Below are 17,652 nucleotides of genomic sequence, written 5' to 3'. Positions count from 1 at the left end.
TTTTTTGGACCATTGTCTTAAAACCCTAGAGATGGTTGTATAAAAAACAACATCTCAGTAGATCCGCAGTTTCTTAAGTACTCAGACCAGCTTGTCTGGCACACACAGCAATGCCACATTTAAAATGTCTTAAARCCCCCACTTTTCTGTTTTGAACAAGTGTATTGATAAAGTGACAGGTTACTGTGTCTTTGGGTTTTTGTTTTTTTCCCTTTAGTAGTTTCTTCTTTCACAGGATACACTGTTGGCATCCGTGAGATAYATCACGACTATGATCACAGGAAACACAAGTCATCTTGAAATGCACAACCCTCAATGCACATTTTCATTCAAAGCGAACGTGTGACTCATGCTTCTAAAAAGACTTACCTGTATGTGCCCTTAGTATCACTTTCATGAACTATCTTGGAATAGCAAGAAAGAGGTTTTGTGTCACCTTCACAGACTGTGAGACACAGATATATGGTGTTTTATCATTTTTACTTTCAGCGCAGAGAACTGAAAAAACACTTTGGCATTTTGTCATTGTCGTTTGTACCTTGACCTTTTTGTGTTATAAAAATTATTTGTACTACATTATTTCTATATATGTTTATCAGTGTGACCACTACACATTGCAAAGTTAATTTGGCTTTCCGTTCTCATCATTCCATGGTTGCTAGAATTTGACACGATGAACTGATTTTGTTTTTAAYGTTCCTGTGCTTTGCTTCATATTAAAAGTATACAATAAAATATTTATTTATGTTTAAACCTTTGTTTTAACAGATATGTCAGTTGAAAACCAATTCTCATTTACAATGACGACCTGATCAGGAGGCAGCAACATGACACAAGATGTCAAAGTTTGATGTGTGTACAATTGGAAAAYTTAAAGTTGAAAAGATAATTGACTATTAATACGACATTTTTATTTGACAAATTTTGTTTTATTATTCAGATAATTATAATAATTTGTGTGTTATTGAATGAATTGGTCTGGCTTTTTGAAGGATTTAGATTTTTTTTTATAATATGACTTTTGCAACAAATGTTATTACTTGTCACATCCACAATGTTGAAGTAAAAAATAATTGGTTCCATGGATTCGGTAACATTGCGYGCCTTCCTTCTGTTTAGCTCATGTTTTGTTCATGGATTGCCCATGTGTTTTCCAGAATGATGAGCAGGGATTCTGACATCTTTGTGAAGTTATGTAGGAAGACAGGTTTAGTGTGGATGAGTCACGTCTGACCTATGACTGACGGACACAAACTCCTGTCAGCCTTCACCTCCATCTGCTTTTCCTTCTTTGCTTCCATTTTGCCAGCGTGTACTAAAATAAACAGTACCAGATGCAGTCTCTACAGAAGCAGATATTTTATATTTGACAAGTCATGCACACATGCACCATACTCATTTTTGTAGAGCTTGCTACAGTAATCTTTCAGTCATTTGAGATGAGAGAGTGCACCGGCTGAATAAGAATTTGTAGCCAATCTACAAGGCTGTGATGGAACTACTAGTGGCACCATTATGTGTTTGTTCTTTTTTTCATAGATATTTGTCACAGCCACTAAAACTTTGTGGTGATCAGTTTAGAACTTTATTACACAAGCTGGAAATAGATTTCTGGTTTTCCAAGCTGTGTTGTATTCTCTAACATACACTCAGTCATAAATACACCATAGTCTGTCTTCCTCAAGACATCAGTCACACTGCTTAGTGTCTCCTGGCTTGTTGCATAGACTTCGGTCTGTTGACTCCCCGTGGATACTTGACAATAGGTCAACAAGAGTGTTATCTCCTTTCCTTTATCATCTCATATTTATCCCTCCATCCCATCATTTCTGTCAAGGTGGTTCATTGACACAATTTCATCTTTGGATTCTAAAAGGCCAGATGCTKAGGGACACATGCTCCAAACAACTGTTGAAAAACCATCACTATCCGACACACAGTCCAAGGAAATTTATTCATAACATACACTACAAGGCCCAAGTGGGCCTCGGAACCTTCTGGTTTTCGAAGACTATTTCTTTTGCTTAGTTTTTGCTTAGTGTCTCCACTGTCCCTCAGGCTTGTACTGTTTGGCTCTCATGCATTAATTTTGTTTTGTTTTTTTTAATTTAAATACATTAAAAAAACAAGTTCTCAAAGGCTGTCTTCGCCTTGCTGTCTTTTAACAGACTTCATCTTTTTGTTTTTTTAAGTTGATTTTACCTGTAAAACATATTTGTGTCAGCTTTACTGTTTTTTTATTTTATTTTTTAGTAATGCTCAGAATAAAACAGRGATGTTCGTTTTCAATGATGGCTCTACATTATGTTTAACAGAGGAAATTTGCCATTTCTTTTAGAATGCAGCTACATTAAAGTTTCTCCAGCAAATATCACTTACAAAAAGATGTAATAATAAGCTATTTTTAACTCACTTACAAAAAGATGTAATAATAAGCTATTTTTAACTGAACCAAACTTTTTTTAATCCAAACTTTTTTTTTCTCTTCAGGTACAAGTTGATACGAAGACGAGTCATCTGGTTAATAGGGCAATGGATCTCTGTCAAGTTCAAATCTGACCTTCGACCTTTACTGTACGAGGTGATCCTGAGCCTCATGCAGGATCCTGACCTGGTGGTAAGTCAGCTGCACACAGTCAAGCTTGCTGTGCCTAAAATATATTTGTAACACCTCACGTTGCAAGAAAGTGATAACTACGCTAAATTCTTTTTMTGCTGCTGTGCCGCTTCTCCTTTGCCTGACATCATATGTGGATTTTTAGTTTATTGTAAACATGAACAGAACCCCATAAACTGCTAACTAATTTCTTTAGAGCTTTTCACAATAAGGTTGTTGGTCTGTTAGTTGTTCAGCAACAAAATACACAAACAACTTTTCTTTATTTAAATGGAACATGCAAGTTTGGAGCCTTTAGCCAAAGCCTGAACTTTTTTTAGCCCTCGTTAGCAGATACAAATGGTTGTGGGCTTCACACTATTTTGACTGGGTCAGACAACAATGCTTAAAAACCATCCAGATTTTAAAAAGTTTGTTGTCTTCTTCCAATTATTGTTGCATCCTTAGGCAGAGAGGAGTGTTGTTACTGTTTTCTGCTTATGTTGCCAGCTTTCTAGATACAAAGCTAAATTAGAACTGTGACAGATTTGTCACCTTATTTATCAACTAACCATTTTTAACTTTTTAAAAAGTTTTATAATGGTTACAAAAGTAACTAAAAATATTTTCAATATAAAACAATTTCTTCTCTTTACTCATTACCGTCAGCTGCGCCTGATCCGATATCTAGTTTGGGCAACGTGGCTGTTATTATTCCAAAGTCATTCTTCACTTAAATTATATTTCACTGTGACAGAATTTTCATGAGCAATCTCTGGATTCCTTGGGTTTTGGTTTTAAAATGAGTTTTTATGAAAAAATGTGGAGAATTTCATTTGAAGGAGTTCAATTCAAAGAAATCATAAAACATGACTCTCTTTGAACTCAGACTCTGTTTTTATCAGTATGTCTTCCTTCATATGTTGTCTTAAAGAGAAGTGTTTTCAGATGTGTGTTTATTTGCATTTCATGCGCTAAGCACATGCACTATAATGTGATTATACTGCAAATTCTCTGCCAAGGCAAGAGATAAAGGGGGGTACATGTTGACAGTGATTTCTGTTCATGGCACTAAGATGACGCACAAACTGCCAGGCAGAATTTCATGTAACTGTACGAAGAGGTGAAACATTCATTAAATTTTTATTCGTATTTGAGGTCCAAGTACAGTGCATGTTGACAACATGTTTGTATGTTGGCGAGATGACAAGACAGCCTGTCAAAATTTCATGAATGCTGGTGAAAAGGTAGGGATAAGACAAACCCTACCACTGTTGTTGTGTATATAAATCTCTTTATGAGTTGATTGTGAAAGGAAATTTTCTCTTATTAGGAAAATTCTCCCTCTYAGGGTTAGGTTACATTGCCCTGTAGCTCAGATCACAACATAATTAGGATAGTAACACGTTTAAGGCTTTTCTCATGCTAACACCAAACTAATTATATAGGTTTAATTAAGCAATACATAATAAAGTATCATTTTGACGCTCAGCTAATTTCATGACTCCATTAACACACATGAAATGAATCCTCCAGTTTGCACACTTTAGTTAGTATGAGCGTAAAGCTCTGTCACACAGTATTTTTGATGCCCTCATGTTGTGCATCGCAGTCGTGTTAAAACACAAAGCTGGAATGGAAAGTTTTCTTGCTAATATTCCTCTCAGACAGCAGCGAGGAAAGGCATGCAGGCAAACTGAAATGAATATAAGAAGTTGGAGATGGCAAAAGCTGCCCACTGCTTTTGTTATTGACACTTTTGRCACTCAGATGATTTTGCAACACCGGTTCGCTGGGCTTAAACACATCAATGTGTCATTCAGCTGCCTCTGTTTTGCTTGAATGYTCAAAAGGGCATAAAACACCCTAGTTTTATGTTCACAATCAATAGTACATTGCATTAGACTCCTCTAATACAGGTACCAGTTATATGAAAAGGATGCCAGGTAGCTAAAATGACCACAGAGTTTTCCACTTGTGTWTGAGTTTACTTCTCCAGTTTAGGTTTATTTTTWATTTTTATGAAGTATTGGTCATATTTAAATGTGACCAGAGATATTCAATTACTAGAMGCTTCATTTACCACCATTTAATCCTCCAGTGAAGGTAAATGAATAAAGAGGTTACTCATGCTATAAATTGGAAATTACTACAAGGTTTATGAGGGTAATTATGGTTTTTAGAGTTTCAGTGGGTTTTTCTTCACACAAGCTTACCTTTACATCACCGACCAGCTCTCCAATCCTTGATCCAGTTCCTTGATCAATATTGCTTGGTCCATTTTTATTCATTTGCCATAATGAATTATTGATCATGAACTTTTAATGTTGCTAAACAGAAACCTACTGTTCATCAGTCAGTCTAGTTAATAAATGTRGGTTTACAGTGGTCAATGTTTCTTGAAAGGAAAGCAAGTCTTCAAAGTCCCACCTGCAATAACTTGGATTGTGCATTAAATTTGTCAAAGTTAGTAAAATGTTGTTCAGGTTTAATTTTATATGATTTTATCTTAGTCCCTGTCCAACTTTACTGTGTTTTTTAAGAAATAAATGGCAGATATAAATATGTTCTGGCTGTAGTTTCATTAAAATGGACTTTAATTTTTGATTATTTTTTTAACTTATATTCATAAAAGTTTCAGCCGTGGTTGGCTTCATTCTAGCTGTATGTGGATGTTTCTTTTTTAATTTAAGGTTTTCTACAGCATTATGAAATGTACCTCCGAAATACAATTTGTTATAAATGTTGGCCAGAAGTCATCCATAAAATTAGCTTTAGGGCCAGAATTTTCCTAAGCAGACAGTGCTGAGGATGGATTTAGATAACTATGTTTCTAGTAATTATAGCTGTTCTGTTTTCTCCAAGTGTTCCCCCWAACTTTGGCTGGCATTACAATTTAAAAACCATAACTTGCATAAAAAGTGTTTAATTTAAAGTTGACAGTTTATTACGTTTTGTTGTCTGAAATGATGATGTATTTGCAGTGGTTATGTCTTTGAGAAGAGCAAATATGTACAAGTACAAAACTCTTTGATACTTGAACACATCCTGTAGTCTACAATACTAAGACGTGTGCATTGTTTATTCCCATCAATCAGTGGCATTAATGAGGTGAATCATTAGTCACAGACTCCTGTTGCTTTCATTGTGCCTCCTTTCTGCTCCTGTTTTCTTTCAAAGAATTATCCTGTCTTACAGCTGCAAATGAAGCTCATGCTATGCATTCTGAGTAAAGGCTAAAACAATCTTGGTGTCAATGTTAAACTCCTTCATTTTCAGACCAATTGAGTTTCTAAATTTGTTAAGCCAACCTTGATGACATCAGCCTGTGCTACAAGTTTATCCCAGTTTTGCTGAATTTATTTCCGTTGACTGCAGAAAGATTTTAAGGGATTTGACATGTCTTTTATTCCTAAAGTTTTTATTTGTTGTTTTCAGTAGGTTTAGCATTCTGATAGACACTTGCAATAAACTGCTGATCATTACTGATATTTAAAACTAAAACTAGACAATAAGGACTGAATTTAGCATTAAAGCAAAATGTTTTGCACTTCTTATTCCATCTATCCTACATTTGGAGGCTCTCATTACAGAGAAGCTCATAATGCAAAATGGACTTGTAATATGTTTTGTAATAACCCTTTTCCAGTTAGAGTGGTGAAAGGCTTATTGAATTAAAAAATTTTTTGCATTTGTATTTAACATGCATGCAGCATTACTGACCATAAATCATCAATAGTATGTCCTAATGTTTGGAAAATCTCTAAAAGTCAGTTTTTATTTTTGTCTATATACTTTGAAATTGTACATATCCTATTGTGTTTTATGTTTATCAGTTTGAATTTAGACCAAACTAACAGGCTTTTGTCAGAATAAAAAAATATAAGTAATCTTCTGAAAGAGAAATGGCTTTTCCAGTATTGATATAAGTATAGTATAAAGTATAAAAAAGTTACCTAATTTGCTTGCTATCCAACTTTCAAGTGATAACATTAGTGCTTCCACTACATAATTTGGAATCCTTGTCTAAGGACAGACCAAACACACAGGAGCTGAAACCAAATTAATGCTGTAGCCAAGTTCCCCTAAACTGTCCCAAGACAAACTAAAGTTAAATAGGTAAGTGGTTTAAAACAAGCTAAGAACTAAAATAGTGTCTTCTAAACAAACTTTTAACTTTAATTTATTAGTGCACATTTATACATATAAAAGTGAAGAAAACAGAGGAAATAAATCAATTTAAACATATAATGGGATCTCCCATAAATTAGTATCTTTTCCCTGCCTGCAGCAGAAACCCTTGGAGTATTCTGTTTTTTTTTTTTTTTTCAGGAAAAAACATTAGTGCAGTACTATTAGATGAACTCCAAGTTTTAGATGACCATAACAGGTACCATCTGCACAGGGATTAGTCATTTCAAATGCCTTGGCTCAGAGAAGAGGACTATCATTTTCATCAGGACTGAGGGAAAGACATCTCTAGCTGCCAGGACCAACTGCTCTGGCCTGCTGCCAATAGCACAAAGAGCGATGGTACGTGGTTGATAAAAGATTAGAAACAAATGATGATCCCAGGAGAGCTCACCAATGGGAATGTGTCCAGGGACTTCAGGGTGATAAAAATGTAAAAAAAAAAAAAAGCAATGTTCTTACCAAAAAGGGTTTCTTCACCCACAAAAGGGTTTGACTATAAAACCCAATATAAGATTTTACTTAGCTTAAAAATGTAAAATAATACACAAGACCAAAATTTGCATGGAGAAACTCTTTAGAGTAAACCTAAAAGTAGAAGATTTGTTATGCGTCAAAACAAAATCTTGTATTGTGTGAAGTGGAACTGATTAAAGCAGGCGACAGGTTGCTCTGGTTGCTGAATGACCGTATGAATAATTTACAAACAGATGGCATCTAGTTTTGATCCATGGCATTTGTTCTTTAATTCACTGGTTGTTTATACATCAATTATGATAGGAGTAAAATTACAATACAAAGCCTGCATAGTTTTTCTTTATATAAATTGTATGTGATAACATTTATCTCCATCACTGCTTCCACATTCATAGAAATCACTCTCACCAATACACCATTGAGATGCATAAATTTTGTGCTTGAAAGAATCAGCAGTAATTGAGTTCTCAGCTCCTCACCTTTTTCTGAACTCATTTACGTTTTTTAATCTCTTCTTCCACCCATCTGATTGCTGTCCCTGGTGAAAATATCCACCCCCATTGCTCTGACACTGCTAGATTATACTGTTGTTATATAAATGTCAGGATGTGGCTTTCTGTTAAAGAATGTGTTTAGCTTTGCATGGCTTTAGTAATTGTTATGGCTGGTTGTTTTGATTTTTCTGAAGTTGTTATTTGGCCTATTAGGACCAGACAATACATGAATATATCTTTCTTTCAAAACTTGGCTGTTTGTTTTATTTTTTTTTCTTAGATTTTGAATAATGCAGGAGTAAAATAGGTGACCTGCAATAAGGGTGCATTGACAAATCTGCACTGATTTCCTTAATTTTCAGAAATTGGCAATTGGCTGATACTTACATGACAAGTCAATCTTATCCACTGATCTAATGTAGTTTTTTTCAAGTTTTTCTCTAAATTTCTTTTCTTATTCTTCAAAGGTTGAGAATAAAAGGTACAAAATTGACAGTGGCAGCTATGTGAAGTTTTTCAGAAGACTTTCAATTATTTAAAAGGCTGTTTTCAAACAAAACTTAGGTTTTAGAACCTATTTTAAAACAGGCCAAAGGTCTTTTAACAAGTTTGGTGAAGTAGAATTATATTTTGCGGAAATGTGTTGGTTACATTTCTGCGGCTTCTTTAGTTTTATTGGTCCTACAATTGTAATATTCAGTCTTTTTATTTTAGGTCACCACAAACTCACAGTACTAGCTTTATAAATTAATTTTCTGTGCAGCTTTCTGAAAAAGAAATAAATAAAAGAATGACAGCTTAATTTTGTGTTTTTGTTCAGACATTTTTTTCTCTCCTCCTCCACAGGTGCGAATTGAAACTGCTACAACACTCAAACTGAATATCCTTCCAATTCTGTGACTGCTTCGGATCAATCTGAACTTCTGCATCAAACAAATTGATCATTTTGATTTTATTTGTTCTTGAACACTCTCTGCATTGTTGACAAGGCAATTGAACAATTTGAGATTTGTGTTTGGATTTATCCTAAAGAATTTGGCTTATTTCTTAACTCATAATCACCTGTTGATGATTTTGAGTTCCGGACAGAACAATTCCTTCCAGTAAGTATAACTTTTGAACAGTTTTTTTAAATTATCTTTTATCACATATTTTAAGTGACCTGAATGTTGTCTATTTTCCGTTTTTTTAGTACTTGGAGTCCATCTTTGGACTTCTGTTTCAGCTGTTGCAGCAGGTGACAGAATGTGACACTAAAATGCAGGTTCTTCATGTCATTTCCTGCGTCATTGAGAGAGTAAACATCCAGGTGAGTTATCAAACTAAGCTGCTGGGAACATGGGTCACGTAACACCTAAGTGTTTTTCATAGTTTCAGTTAGAGCTTGGACAGTGAAGGAGAGGCAAACCTTACTGTGAAATGAAGCTTTTATGCTGGGGATAACTTCTGCTGCTTTGGGATAAATAAAAAGCACCTTTTGAAGGTTTTGATCTGAACTTTGAAAAGAGCATGTCAAATTTAGTTAAAAAAAACAGCAACAACATTTGTCACTTTGTACTTTCCCTGACCACAAACATAAAACAAGATGACTGCACCGATAAGCAGACATGAATATGCTTTAATTGTTATGCAGAATGTGACTCAGTTTAATTCTTCCCAAATCTCAAAGCCTCAGGCAGCACTTGTTCTGGTGTRTGCTCTCCTTTACCATTAGGGCACCACTTTCTCTGCAGTGCTTTTGTAAAAAAAWTTTTTCTTTTGGATTATCCATTAAGTCACTTTAATCCATTTAAATGTCAATCTAAAAACAATGACCTTCCTCTCAACCCCCTCGTGCTTTTTATTTCTTATGCATTTTAGGCACCATTGCATTGAAAATACCTCGACTTAAAGCTGCTACAGAATTTGCTTTCTTTCTAGTGGAATGTCAGTTTGGTTAAGTCTTAACCAGTCATCTGCCCCTGACTAAACTTTTAGAGACAGTAGAGCTCCCATTAATATTCTAGTTTCTCTCACAAGGGATTTTAAACCCACAGAGTGGCAGCAGTTGGAAAAATAAAAACCTAGCCAACGAAACCACAAGTGCAGCTCGAGTTGAAATGAACACGATGACAGATATGAGATTTAGCTCCTTTTCTGCTGTCAGTCTCATAAATGCCACCCTAGGCTGGTTAGTGTGTCTGTTTTTCTTACTTTTTATCTCCGTCCTCAGGGCTGCATGTCGTGTTTCTGTTTTTACCGTTCCTCAGCTCATAACCTGCCCTGTTTGAAGGTGTAATGGAGCAAGAAAAAAAATCCCAGTGTGTGGTCTGCAGCATGGCCACACAACCTCGAAAGGGGAAAAAAAAGGCAGAACATGTATTGAAATCATTAATTTGATGCTGTAAACAAATTTCTTAAGTTGGCTTTAAGCACAGTAGTTACACCTACATTTGCCCTTTGCCTTAAATTTGTAATTCCCATGAAAATGAAGGATGGCACCCATTTGGTGTGTAGCTACCAGACATTTCTATTGCTTACATGTAAAGGAATTTGATTTAAAATACTATTAACGGAGCCTCATTTTATGGTGCACATTTATTGTTGTTAAAAGTATCAAAGCCAGTCAATATCTAAACATCTCTTCAGTGTATTACGAAACAGTAAAGTAGTCAGCTTTGCTTAGAAGTGTGGAAATGGAAGCTGTGACAAAAAGGCAGTGTTGCAGGGTTGAAGCTACGAGTTCTGCTTTCAGAGTACTACAACTAGACTGGAGTACCAATGAGTGAAACTGCTCAGGCTGGGCTTTTTTGGTCCAAAGTAAGAAAGTAGAAATTGAGTTGGTTTGAACGTATGGCAAAAAAAGGTAGTCTCTATATGTGAGAGACGAATGCTGAAGATTGAGCTGCCAGGTAAAAAGGATGAGAAGGGCAAAGAGGAGATTAATGGATGTGGTGGGGAAAAGGGACATGCATGGCATGACAGAGGTAGACAGGAGGAGATAGAAACATGATCATCTGAAGTGATCTGTGACGGTCAGCAGAAAGAAGAGGATACTACTGAAAGCATGATTTTTGTTTTAAATGTTGCAAAACTGTCTTGAATGAACAAACTGGGATGGCATAGTATCAGCCAGATCATCATCAAACGGTAAATCAAAAAAAATGCCATCAGTTTCCACCTGCTTTGCAAAATATATATATTTTTATTATATTTGTGGTCACTGTCCATCAGAATTCAAATTAAGTACATAATTTAATTACATAATTTACATTTTAGATGCATTTAAACAACAACACTTTGTAAGGATTGTTTTGTAAACTAACGCTTGATTAAACATTTTTATGCATAGAAATGTCAGTTAAAATCACATTGTTTAGAGTTCATTCATTTTGGTGACCACACAGATTAATAACTTGCACTGCATAACCTAATGTCAATGTTGACTGATGGCTTGGTGTGGAACGGTTCTGAAATGTTAATAAGAACAGGCTAATTTGTATCTAATACAACAACACAATCGTTGCTGAAACAGTCATTTTGTAATGGAAGTGAATGCCAAAAAAATTAAGATTCTTTATCATGTCTGTGTTTAATATCACGGTGTGAGAACTTGGMATGTTATAAGACCAGTTTTATGAACTTGCTATATATGTGACAATAAACTGCTGAACAATTCAGAGCGTCTGTTGAAAATTTCACTGATAAGATGAAAGTAATTTACAACAGTGATAAAATTGCTCAGTTTAATGTCTAAATTATGTCACTATAGATCTGAGCTGCTGTAATATGTACCAAAAGGTATACAGCGGGTAAAATAAGGATTGAACACGTCAACATTTTTCTCAGTAAATATATTACTAGAGGTGCTAATGACATGAAATTTTCACCAGATGTCAATAACAACCCAAATGATCCATACATACAAAGAAGTCAAACCATAAATGTCCAGAAATGAAGTTATTTGTAATAATGTGGATTGGCACAGGGAAAAAGTATTGAACACGCTTACTGAAATTTATCTAATACTTTGTACAAAAGCCTTTGTTGTCAATGACAGCTTCAAGATGCCTCCTGTATGGAGAAACTAGTGGCATGCATTGCTCAGGTGTGATTTTGGCCCATTCTTCCACACAAACTGTCTTCAAATCTTGAAGTTTTCGTGGACCTCTTCTATGAACTCTGATCTTTAGTTCTTTCCATAGATTTTCTMTTGGATTCAGGTCAGGTGATTGGCTGGGCCATTCCAACAGCTTTAGTTTCTTTCTCTGAAACCAACTGAGAGTTTCCTTGACTTTGTGTTTGGGCTCATTGTCTTGCTGAAATGTCCAGCCACGTTTCATCTTCATAATCCTGGTAGATGGAAGCAGATTTTTATCAATAATGCCTCTATACATTTTTCATTCATCCTTCCTTCAATTATTTGAAGTTTGCCAGTACCATATGCTGAAAAACAGCCCCAAACCATTAGGGCTGTGTATTGGCAAGAATTTGGCGATACGATACATATCATGATAGAGGGGTCACGATACGATATATCCCGATATATTGAGATACTATAAGCAAGGCGACATATCGCGATATATTGTGATTTTTTTTGTCCAAAAATTCTATTAAATAAAAACTTCTTACAGGGGGAAAAAAAATGAAAAACCAAAATTCATGGTCTCAGAAAATTCTATTACATAGACATACTTTTGATACATTTAGCTGTGTTCTGCTTTGTATGTATTTTATTTTATTTGTTTCATATTTCATCCATGTTTTCAATTATTAGACTAAATTTGACAATAGTTTGAAAATATATTTTTTGCAGCTTTTAGTTTTTAATATTAATTTACAATATGGTCACCCAACACAACAATAAGTAGAGGAGCTAAATGGCTGGCTCACTGCTGCRAACTAGTGGTCAGAGGCTGAACTACAACATAAAAATGAACGGCTGGCAGGAAAGTTGACAATTTAAACCTTAATAAAAAATCGATACAGGGCTTTAGAATATCGATACAGTATCGGGAAATGAAATATCGCGATATTTCAGTGTATCGATATTTTCTTACACCCCTACAAACCATGATGTTCCCACCTCCAAACTTCACTGTTGGTATGGTGTTTTTGGGCTGATGTGCAGTGCCATTTGACCTCCAAACATGATGTGTATTCTGGCATCCAAACAGTTCAATGTCGGTCTCATCTGACCAGACTATATTCTCCCAGTATTTCACAGGCTTGTTTAAATGTTGTGCAGCAAACTTTAAAGGAGCTTCAACATGCTGTTTCTTCAGCAGTGGAGTCTTGCGTGGTGAGCGTGCATACAGGCCATGGTGGTTCAGTGCATTACTTATTGTTTTCTTTGAAACAAACGTACCTGCTAATTCCAGGTCTTTCTGAAGCTCTCCACAAGTGGTCCTTGGCTCTTGGACAACTCTTCTGATAATTCTTTTCACTCCTCTGTCAGAAATCTTGTGAGGAGCACCTGGTCGTGGTCGGTTTATGGTGAAATAATGTTCTTTCCACTTCTGAATTATGGCCCCAAAAGTGCTCACTGGAACCTTCAGAAGTTTAGACATTCTTCTGTAACCGATGCCATCATTYTGCTTTGCAACAATAAGGTTGTGAAGGTCTTGAGAGAGCTCTTTARTTTTACCCATCATCAGATGGTTCTTGTGTGATACCTGGCCATCATTTGGGACTGAACCAGCTGATATTAATTTGCACTGACAAGGGGCAGGCTTGCTTTCTAATTACTGAGAGAGTTCAGCTGGTGTCTTGGCTTTCAATGCCTTTTCACACCCCCCTTTCTTCATGTGTTCAATACTTTTTCCCTGTGCCATTCCACATTATTACAAATAACTTAATTTCTGGACATTTATGGTTTGATTTCTTTGTATGTATGGATCACTTGGGTTGTTACCGACTTCTGGTGAAAATTTCTTGTCATTAGCACCTCTAGTAATATATTTACTGAGAAAAATGGTGACGTGTTCAATACTTATTTTACCCGCTGTACGTATGTTTTAAAACGTGTACATTGTTTAACAATTACACTTACACAAATGTACAGGTTACTTTAGTCATGTGACTTTTAAACTATATTGTAATAGGCCAAGTAAGGACGAAGTTTGTGTTCTTTGCACAGTAATGGTCCCACTAACATTTATTGATGCAGCAACAACAAATGTTTACTGACAATGATTTTTTTTACTCATAATCAAGTTTCTGTCTGAGGGTCTTTCAGTTTTGACATTACGCCCTTTCCCTGGCATTATGCAAAGAAAGATTTATTTTGCCTTTCTAAATCTTTTTAACATCCCGTGCATCATAAATAGTTTAATATTCCGTCTTTGCAGTATTCACACAGTCTTTCAGAAAGGGCTAAACCTTTCACCATTTCTGTTCTAAAAGATTCTCTCTGGGAAGCTCTTGAATTGAATTTCACAGTGATGAGTGCCTATTGTTTCCTCTTTACTGTGTGTGTGTGTGTGTGTGTTTCTGCTGCAGATCCGACCATATGTAGGCTGCCTGGTTCAATACCTGCCTCTGCTCTGGAAACAATCAGAGGAACACAACATGCTTCGATGTGCCATACTTACTACACTTATCCACCTGGTTCAGGTACAGTGGTTTAGCTTCCATTGTATTTCAGATCTATATTGTACTACATGGTGCAGTTTAGTGGATCTATCGCTGTCATGACTTTACTTTTGAAGCCTTTAACTAAACCACGTATAATTCAAGTATTTGGTACTTGTTTGAATAATCAAAAGGAAAAAAAATTGTATAGGTCCTCTGGACGGATTCTTCTTTAACGAAACGTTTCATTAAAGAAGAACCTGTCCAGAGGACCTATACAATTTTTTTCCTTTTGATTTTTTACCTGGATTATTGAGATGCATCAGGACACTTGTTTGAATAATAATTTATTATTTTTGTTTTATCTTGGTATACTCAGTAAAAAAAAAGCATAAAATCAGAGTATATTTTAGATTGCAGGTTTCTAGATGTCCTTTTGCATTTTTGAGACATTTTTTATTTATTATGTATTAACCTTTTTCTACCCAGGCCCAATCCAGGGTTTGAACCCAAGACCTTCTTACTGTGAGGCATCAGTGCTACTGGGGCTGTTTATTGGCAAAAATTTGATGATATGATACATATCATGCAGGGTATCCACGGGGTTGTAAAAAGTATTAAAAGGTAGTAAATCAAATAAGCACAAATTAAAGCCATTAAAAAGTATTAAAAGGTAATAAACGCCATCTGACGAGGTATTAATTTTTAAACAACTAGCGCACTTTCGCCATGCTGGAATCTGATGCGCTGCTGCGTGGAAAACAGATTTAACAAACATTTCTCTGGGCCCAATCTGAGACGCAGCTTGAACTTTAGACAGGCCTATTAGCCAATCAGAAATAGTGTGGGGGCGGGACTTGTCTAGTAGCAGAAGTTGGAGCGGTGTTTTAAATAAAACATTTGTTAGGACACGTCTGAAAAAGAACAGGAGACGATATCAAAGCTGGATGATTGTTAAAAGTCAGAAAAGATAAACCAGCAGAAGGATTACTGACTCCACCACCTGAGAGGAGCCGTGTGTCGGTGGATGCTAGCTTTAGCTAAAGCTAGCTGGAGCAGAGCAGGGGAGAAGACTGGAGCAGACAGGTGCAGTAGGCGAGGAGATTAAAGTGATGACTTTTACAAGAATGACCCGGGAGATAACATCAATCAACAGGTGTGTGTTTACTGGTACAAACTGACAAAACAGTTATTTGTTTGAACAAAACAAAAGTAAATTAAAGCTGTGTCTCAGATTTTTTTCATTGTTTTCCCCCAAAACTCTCAGGGAGGGCATTCTCTATGAAGATGTCAGTTTTATGTGTTTGTAGATAAAATATGAGCTAATTTAAATCCTACACTGTATTAAAGGGTTTTGGGAATTTGAGCTAAATTGTTTATTTGGGATCAGACTTTATGTAAATTAATGCAGGGTCACATGAAACATAATTTACAGTTCTCACGTAGATTCTGTTGATTTGATTTGTTTAGTAAGGTTTTATTATTTTCAATCATAGTTTTTAATTGAAAGTATTTTTAGCTACAAGAAAGTTTATAAATTGGGATATTTTTTTTGCAGTTTTGATAAATTTAAAAGGCGATATTTGAAAGCTACAGGCAACCCTCGGCTCAGCATGAAAAAATTGAAAACAGATTTTTTTAAAAGAAGTTGATTGATGAATCCTTTACAGTCGTTCTTTAGCTGGTATTGTCAGGTATTGTCTTAATTGTATATAGATCAGTGTTTCATTAAGGCAAAGAAATAACTATGTATCCAMTAACTTTAATAATAGGTTGAAGCAGTTGCCGCTACAGTTTCAACTTGAAGTCGTGTTGGTATTAAAAACATTGGGATGGTATTAAAAGGTATTAAATTTAACTTCAGAATTTCTGTATATACCCTGTCATGACACAGTGGTCATGATATTGCGATTTATTGCGATATTGTAAGCAAGCAAGGAGATATATTGCCATTTTTTTCTCCAAAAATTCTAATATTTAAAAACTCATAATTTTTTATGTTTTTAATTTTTCATATTTATGTTTCATATTTCTTATTTCATCCATGTTTTAAATGGTTAGGCCAAAAGTTCCATTAAATAGTTTGATAATTTATTTGTGGCAGCTTTTAGATTTATAATGTTAATTTATTATAAAAAATGGCACCCAGCACTAAAATAGCCTATATCTTGTATTAAAAGTTCTGTAAATGGATGGAATGAAGCTGCTGCACTCTGCTTCTGTTACAGGGCACCTTAAGGGGGGAGCACAAGTATGCCAGTCATTTCAGTGCACTCAGTGTTTCAGATGGTTGTTGCATTTGGCTACTTCATTACAATCCCTCGGGGACCCCCTTCAGCTCAGGGCGCTAGACAAATTCCTACCTGCCTGCGGTAACCTGTCAGCTCTAATTGCAGGCTGCAGTCAGGAGAAAGAGCATCCCGTATCACTTGAATTTGACTTGAAATACTGGATATCCCATCTAATAAAGGACAGTTGGCAACTCTACCTCAGCTTTGAAGGCAGCGGATGTCGGTCTAATCTGCTAATCGATATTTAGTGCTAATGTTTAATGCTAACGTTTGAGCTAGCATTGCACTCGGGCTCTTTAGGAGTGGAGGAGACAAACGACTGACTACTGCCAATTAGGTGATCTGAGGCCAAAATACAACACAAGAAATAACCGCTGGCATGAAAGTTAACATTTTTAATTTAAAATAGATACAGTTCTTTAGAAAATTGATACAGTATCTGGAAATGAAATATTGCAATATTTCAGTGTATCGATATTTTCATACACCCCTGGTGCTAGCCTGTAAGCCCTCATGCTGCCACACATTTTAGTTTGTATTTAAGTTGTTGTCATTTGTCCCAATATCAGTCAAGTTTTCCACAACCTTTATTATGACCCCCGCACACGAAGCGTAAGCTGGAGTCATATTGTTTTTGTACGGTTTATTTTTTATTTCTTATTTTTTTCAGTGATTTTGGTCAACCGTAGCACAAAAACGGCTGCACCAATCACATGAAATTTGGCAGGACTGTAGATGAGTCTGACCTACACTGCGCCAGCGAACGGTTTTACGATAGACCCCATATTTGAGGAGGGGTCTCCTTTCAAAGAGGGGGTGTCTGGACATGCAAAAATGCTTATAACTCAGWAACTGTTTAACGTAAGAGCTTCAGATTTCTTTTGTTGTTTAGCTCTGTTYAAGCTCTATCCATCAAGCCCATCAAACAGCCCCCACCCCCGAGCCCAAATTTATCTGGAAAAAAGGGTATCTGATCACACAAAAATGGTTATTGCTCAAAAACTATTAAACATAGGAGCTTCAAATTTTCTTTGGTTGTTTAGCTCAGATG

General features: G+C 35.7%; 1 protein-coding gene across 1 annotated transcript in view; it reads left to right on the top strand.

Moving 5' to 3' along the window:
* The window catches only part of ipo11 (importin 11), a gene marked incomplete in the record, with an annotated part of 131,874 nt that overhangs the window by 42,518 nt on the left and 71,704 nt on the right, over positions 1 to 17,652 (top strand). The window contains 5 exon segments of the mRNA XM_014002678.1: positions 2,491 to 2,617; positions 8,605 to 8,638; positions 8,821 to 8,861; positions 8,951 to 9,067; positions 14,239 to 14,352. Coding sequence (XP_013858132.1) covers positions 2,491 to 2,617; positions 8,605 to 8,638; positions 8,821 to 8,861; positions 8,951 to 9,067; positions 14,239 to 14,352 — 433 coding nt within the window.

Source organism: Austrofundulus limnaeus, unplaced genomic scaffold (genome assembly GCF_001266775.1).
Source record: "Austrofundulus limnaeus strain Quisiro unplaced genomic scaffold, Austrofundulus_limnaeus-1.0 Scaffold14, whole genome shotgun sequence".
Lineage (NCBI taxonomy): Eukaryota > Metazoa > Chordata > Actinopteri > Cyprinodontiformes > Rivulidae > Austrofundulus > Austrofundulus limnaeus.
Note: the sequence above shows the minus strand (reverse complement) of the source record. Positions and strands in the feature narration are given on the sequence as shown.